The 7239-nt window shown below is 34.5% G+C and overlaps 1 protein-coding gene across 1 annotated transcript; it reads left to right on the top strand.

Moving 5' to 3' along the window:
- The first annotated feature begins 833 nt into the window (after window positions 1-833).
- Window positions 834-1628, top strand: LOC111406475 (glucuronoxylan 4-O-methyltransferase 2-like). The gene has a single exon (XM_023035893.1). The coding sequence runs from the start codon at window positions 834-836 to the stop codon at window positions 1626-1628; it is 795 nt and encodes a 264-aa protein (XP_022891661.1).
- The last annotated feature ends 5611 nt before the right edge of the window (window positions 1629-7239 follow it).

Raw genomic sequence — 7239 nt, forward strand, 5'->3', positions numbered from 1 at the left:
TGGAAAAATAATTAGTTGCAGCAGTGATCAGAACAATATAATGCAGAAATATAAAACTTATCGTCCGATCGAGTCTCGTGACATCACGATGCCTTAAAGTGAAATTGCCCGTCAATAATTGCCGTGACCTCCGTGGACAATCACTCCCAGGATACAACGATCGTAAACCACTTATGCAGCAATCACGAATGATTTTTCTAGAACTCTCAATTGTACTCCAGAATAGGTATAAAAACCCGAATATAAGAAATTCACAATATGAAAAGAGTGATTGATTCTATTTTCTTTTTGTGTGTCTTTTCCCAAAACAAGATATGGGTTTATATAGGCAAGATGGTAGTAACAGTCTTCACCATGTTAATGCAGAATTTTAATGACTGAGTAGTGGGTGTTTTAATGGCAGTTAGTGGGTTGTTACAAAAACAAACAGTCATCAAATACTGGCTAGTTTTACCCATTAAATAATGAAGAAAAAAATATTTATTTTAGTCAAGGAAGCCCAAGGCCCCAAGGCCCAAATCAAGACATTTTAATATTTACATGAGGAGTGATTCGAACCCCTGACGTCCCACACAAATGTCACATTTCCCACCACTTTGGCACTTTATCTAATTTGATTATTTCTTTCATATTTTATATTTATACCATAAATATATAACAGGTACCTGTGGTGGGGAGGGTACAGAACAAGCAAAATGCCTCCAGAAGTATTCCATTGCCATCCTCTTGTTACTCCACTGGTTCCAATTCTGCCCCGAGCCTCGCCAAAATCTGAACAAAAACGAACGCTGCAAAACAAATATTGTCAAGGAAGGAGGATGGTATCTACGAAAATGAAGCTCATCCGGGTTCTAGTTCTCATTTTATGCATTGCTTCAATACTCCGACTTCTCAAACTCACGATAATAACATCATCCCAATCTCTGCCTCCAGCTGGATCACCTCTTATTCGTCAGCAAAAATGTTCGTCGTCTTCTTCAATGTGCAGGAATGATATTTCGCCTGAAAATGCAAATCCCAGTATTCTTACTGAAAAGGAAAACCGATTTCTCTTGGATCTTGTTTCTAGGAGAATTCCCTGCAAACTTCTTGTTTTTGGGCTTGAACCCCAATACTTGAGCCTTGCCTCCGTGAATGCTGGTGGATTCACCGTCTTCATTGTAGACAATCCCGAGAAAATAATTACTGTGAAAGCTACAAACAAGACTCAAGTCTACAAAGTCGAGTACCAGACTATTGCTGCTGAAGCATACAAGCTGCTAAAGCACGCCAGAGAAAATCCAGATTGTTCACTTAGGCTCCATCTGCCCAAATTATCAAGGTGTAAACTAGCATTAAAAAATCTCCCGCACGAAGTTTTCAATACAAAGTGGGATGTGGTGGTGGTGGACGGACCACGTGGGGACACACCAGATTCTCCGGGGAGAATGGCAGCCATCTACACTGCTAGTATACTAGCACGAAAAGGAAATGTTACGGACATTTTAGTACATGATGTAGATAGAATGATTGAGAAGTGGTTCTCATCGGAATTCTTGTGTGAGAAGAACTTGGTTTCTTCAAAAGGAAGATTCTGGAATTTTAGAATATTCAGGGAACCTAATGCCACTACATTTTGCACAATATAAACATACCAACACCACTTGCCAAACTCCATTTCTCACAAATTGCGAATGATGATCTTTTCTTTCAAGGACTATGCATGACAAGCTCAAGAACTGCGACAAATCTTGTGCATAAATAAACAGCCCCAGGGTTCGGCTCTTCATACTGTATAATTTTTTGAAGGACACCGCACACATTTCCAGTTTACAGACCGTTGCAAGCTCAATTGTGAGACATACCAAGACAGTAACTAATTGAATCAGTGTTTATTTTTATATGAAAACGATCTAAACTTAAGGCAATAAGGATTCTGCTTCGTATCAGAAGGCACTGCTTGTGCATATTGCTTAACAACGATCTGAACTTATTGAGCTTCAGTTTGATGGGAATTAAAATCAGATTTTTACTATATCTTAATAAAAGTTGATGAAATATGCCATTCAAAAGTTGTGGATCGTACGAAATATGTGGTTAAAATTAATCGTTGACTTTGGCTTAAATTAAAATCTAGATTTTAATTCCTATTGAGCTCATATATGTCTAGGGTAACCAGTAAAAATTACTTATTTTAAACCTTATTAGTTTGGGTCTGTCTGATAGTGATTATGAGAATTGATTTTTTCACTGTTAGAAAGAAAAGTGGAGGCCACCTATGAATGAAAAAATCAAATATAACGGTTGAAATAGTAAAATAATAGTCAAAAAATTAATATTTTTTTTAGTGAAAAAGCATTATCAAATGGGGGCTTTATTTATAAGTGAAGTTACATATGAGTAAACTTTTAAGTCTACCCAAACTTGCTAAAATATTTAACCTTAGACAAGCGCACATAAGCCAATATTGAAGAATAAATTTTTAAGTGATTGAGTTTCTCTATTATTAATTAACCATCACAAGTCACTTTGATAAAGATGTGATTGAGGCAAGAATTAAACATTGACCTCTTCTTAGACTTTCTGTTACCTAATTTAGTTGTGATTGTCTGCTTCTCCAGTTATATAGTGTCCCTTTTTTTCCCGTATACACCAACTATACAAAAGTTCATGTTAAGGGATAATGGGATATAATCCCACATCGAATAAAAATGAAAGCATAGACCAATTAATAAGGGTTTGGATTGATATTGAACTTCAGGTCTTAAAATGACATCAGAGCCACTATCTTTTAGGGACATGTTAAGGGATAAAATCTCACATCGAATAAAGATGATTAATAAGATTAACATTTCAAAATGGAACCCAATTTCTAACAGTTTAGAGAACATCTCATTTTCTGCCTGTAGGAAGCTATTACTATCCCATGGAGATCTCTTCTAAGGTGGTTGTCTGTAGCGACAAAAAAAATTATGTTTTGCTTCGTTTCAAAATAAAATTTTAGAACTCGAATATAAATTGGGTTATATTATTACGTCGTTATGATATTTCCTTAAGAGTTCAAATTAAAATTTTGGTCACGATAGTAAAGTTTCGCATACATGTTTTTAAAAATTTTGTAAGGTGTCGAGATCTCATTTAGACGACAAATTTTTATTTTGTTACATTATTGTGACAACACACTTTTTATTAATTGCTACCTCTATTATGTCCTTAAATTTTAAAATTAGATACACTTGTTATATTGTACCAAATAACCCCAAATTCGATTCCATTAGCTTGAATTCTTCTTACGATTTTTCCATCCTCAAAATTTATTAACTACCCCACTTACTAGATTAACCTCCATTTTTTTATTCTATTTGTTAACTACCAATATATATATCACAGCCACAATTTTATACGAAATTTAAATTAAAGCCATCCCTTTTGTTTTGAAATTCATAAGTTTGTTTTGAAAAACTCAAATTTATACTCCCTTAACCACGTTTTCTTTCCAATTGAATTTGTCATTTTTTCATAGATTAAAGAACCTTTAAATCTGAAAATTCTTTGAAGAGGACGCTAAAAGTACGCTACATTCTATTTCTTTGGACACGAAAGGGTATTCAAACTTCAAGCATTAAGATAAGGTGATTTTCAGCACTTTTGTAAGTGATGTAGGAATTATTCGTTTTCAATTTGCATTAAATTTGTTATTGTGTTACTCATGATGAAATCACTATTTGGTGGTTTAAACAAGTTATGAAGATATGACTATGACACATGAAATGGGGTTATCAAAATCTAAGAGTAAGCGGACGACTGATCACCAATTCGCTTGAAATTGATGGAGATACAATTAACTAAAGTTTGCTTTTCTGAAAATATATATTTTTATCATATACTTAAGTGCTTCCTACTGAGTATTATTTATAGTACTCATACCTACAAAAAATTTTACAAGCTAAGATCGAGGCATGGTAGTGGTTGGCATAGTGGCAAGTGTTCGGCGATCTGAAATGCTTTCAACTTCTAGTTAAAAATTTCCATTTATATAAATATTTTATGGATACTTAGATGACACTTTTTAGAAATACTTTTAATGATTATTTTGTCTAGTTTCATAGACAATGCAGGTTAACTAGAATTTAGAAGTGTTGGATTGAATATGTATAAAGTTTAATTTATGCTGGGTTAAAATTTCAGATTCTGTCATCCTATTTGAAAATGGTATAACTTGGGCTACGATCCATTTTTTAAGTGAAATCAGTGGAATTTGAAAGGTCTATGAGTAATAGTGGCTTTTGGAATTTCTCAAAAATATTATCCAAAAAAAAAAGTTATGTCTGTTTTAGTAAACTACGTTGGGTTGAATCCGAGTTTTCTGTCCACCATTTTCGAACAATATTTTTATGCTTCAAACATTATCGTCGGGAACCCAAATTTTTATATGTGGTACATATATGAATGCTTTAATCCCTGTAAGAATTTCATAATTTTTAATAGACATTTTGCTAGGCCAAATAAATTTTTCTTCCGCTGTTGTTAAATCTGTAATTGTCGAATTGCCTCCAAATCTTTTCCAAAATCAAATTTTTGCTACATTTGCCTAAGTTTATATGGATAACTACTTTCCATTATATTTTTATATATTTTAAAAACTAAAAAAAATATATTTGGATTTATAAAATACTTTGGCTAACATCAAAGGGGTTGAACCAAAGAAGAAAATGATTATTATTTTTAACGTTTCGGGTTCCGAGAATTCGGAGCATTACAACTTGGTATCAGAGCTTTGGTTTATTTTTCTGTAAACTTGCAATAGAAACCATATCTTAGGAGTGTTATGTCACATATAAAGTTGATCAAAATTTTTTAATGAGAATCCTGAGCACTATGCCCGCCATAGCCGCGCCATGCCGATTTTGAAGTAAAAAAAGTTTTATGAATATGCTTGTATCTATGTGATGATTATAGAAAACTTATTTCAGATACAACATTTGAAATGTATTTATGAATATCAATATATGTCTAAGTTGAATACCTTTTTATGAATAATCATTATTTTGCAAAGTATTTTGAGAACGTGACCATATTAAATGTTTATTTAAGCCCTTGAGAATTAACTAAAACTTATTAGATGCCCACTAATTGGACTTTGAATAACTGGTAGGAAGATGAGTTCATTGATGCCTCGTCGATGTGAGATCTGAAAGTCCAAGAATGAATAACCAAGAGGGGGTAAATTGGTTATTTAAATCTTTTTCGATAATAAGTGCTAATATAAACAATATGCAAATAAAATACAGAGCAAACAAGATAATTTTGAAAAATAATAAGAGAAAGGGATAGAGAATGCAAACGATGTGTTATAGAGGTTCGATCCAATCACGATCTACGTCCCCCTTTACCAAGCTCTCCGTCACGGGGAATGTCTTTTTCACTAAATATGATTGATTTATGGTGCATCCAACCTTCTACAAAGCTTTCGATGACTTACAAACAAAGAGCACCGATCCTCTTACAACGTTGAGCTTTCCGGAACCTCAATACGACCCACAATTCAATCAAAAGTAAACTTTACAAAAAGGAATATTCTTCCACAATAAAGATATATTCAAAGTTCAGTACGATGGAAAGAAGTAGACTAATACTTTAATGAATGGCAATAAGTAAAGTTCAAGTGTTAAGTTTGAAAAACTTTGATAAATAAAATGATTTTCTAAAGTAAACTCAATCAAAAGTTTTTCAAAAGTGAATGAATTGATAGAGATAAATAAAGAGTAGAGAGTTAAAGCTTGAAATTATCTCAATTATTATCTCAATTTAATGCTCTTGGAAGTTAAAATGATAAAAGCAAGAGGTTGGGGTATTTATAGAGTCCAAAACATTAAAAAATCTGAATTTATGGATGACTCATCTGGTCAACCACCTCTTGTCCGGAAGACCAATGTAGCCGTTTGTACAGTAAAAATCAGAAGTCAGAATGGTCAAATTCTGGACCGTTGGAGGGAGTCCGGTCGACCGCCTCTCTGGGCCGTTGACCGCCCCAACAGTGCTGTATTTTCACGTTTTGGTCTCGTTTGTTCCGATTTGAAAGTTTTGAAGTATATGGACTTTTGGAGAATATTTTTAATTTAATTTTCATAAGAAAATGTCTTTAAAGTTCATATATCATTTTTAAAAGTCATTTTCATGATTGATCAAAAAGGTTGCATTCGAATTAGTGCACAAAAATTGTTTTTAATTATAGCAAGATTTTGAGCTTAACTATTCTTTGTCAAATATCAAAGCATTAGTACCTTTATATTTTGCCTAAGAAATCAAGTCTTTACTCCAAAATTTTCCTCGTCTTGATCTTTCTTTGATATCATTTCTCACGCTCTTGATCTCGATCTTTCTTGGCATTTATCTCTTAAACTTTTTGTCTCGAATGATTTGGCTTGAATACATGGCTTCCACTTTGATCTTCATTTGAAGTCTGATAATACATGATTCATTTGAACATTGAACTATCATCACTAAAAAGAATTTGTTAGAAATAAAAATAATCTCATTTATTATAATCAAAACATTGAGGATTAAATCGACCATATGTCAACAATTTTTCCTTTTTGATTATGATAAACAAGATGATTTGTAAGATAAGTGAGATGGTGGTGGATCAACACCCTCCTATTTGCCTGGTAGTGCTCAGCGTTTCGTCTACTCTGTCCAGTATATATGATCTGAAAAATGAAGGCGGGGCTTCCTCCCCCGTTTTACCTCCGGTGTGAGAATTAGTTTATAGGCTTGGAAAAATGTGATTGGAATTCTAATGGTGAAAAAGAGAGATAGAGAGAGAGAACCTTCTACCTGTGTCGCGTCCGGAGGTATTTATAGACATTAGGGGCCGGATAACCGCCGGGCGAATGTGGTGCCACGTGTCCCACATGGGTGTTCCCACTATGCCTACGTTCTGAGTGGGGGGTCTCTAGTTTCCCGCCTGGAGATTGTTTCTGTATTAGCGGCCATGGAACCTAGTTAATTCACTAGGAATTTTATGGCTAAGTGTTTGGATAGGCAATCCCATGCCAGTTGTAGACGTCGCGTAGTGGTAGAGCGCCTCTAGGGGGTCGACGTCATCGCGTAGTGGTAGAGCGCCCCTTGGAGGTAGTGGTGGAGCGTCCCTAGGGGGTTGACGACCTCGCGTCGAAGTGCTGTGATCCATCTTACTTGCCGTCGAGGTTGGTTTCCTCTATCAACCTATATCATTAGCCCCCCTACCCCTCGTCGATG

The sequence above is a fragment of the Olea europaea genome, chromosome 12 (genome assembly GCF_002742605.1).
Source record: "Olea europaea var. sylvestris chromosome 12, O_europaea_v1, whole genome shotgun sequence".
Lineage (NCBI taxonomy): Eukaryota > Viridiplantae > Streptophyta > Magnoliopsida > Lamiales > Oleaceae > Olea > Olea europaea.

Coding starts and splice junctions, on each gene's coding strand:
- LOC111406475 (XM_023035893.1), top strand. CDS start 834: ATGAAGCTCATCCGGGTTCTAGTTCTCATTTTATGCATTGCTTCAATA.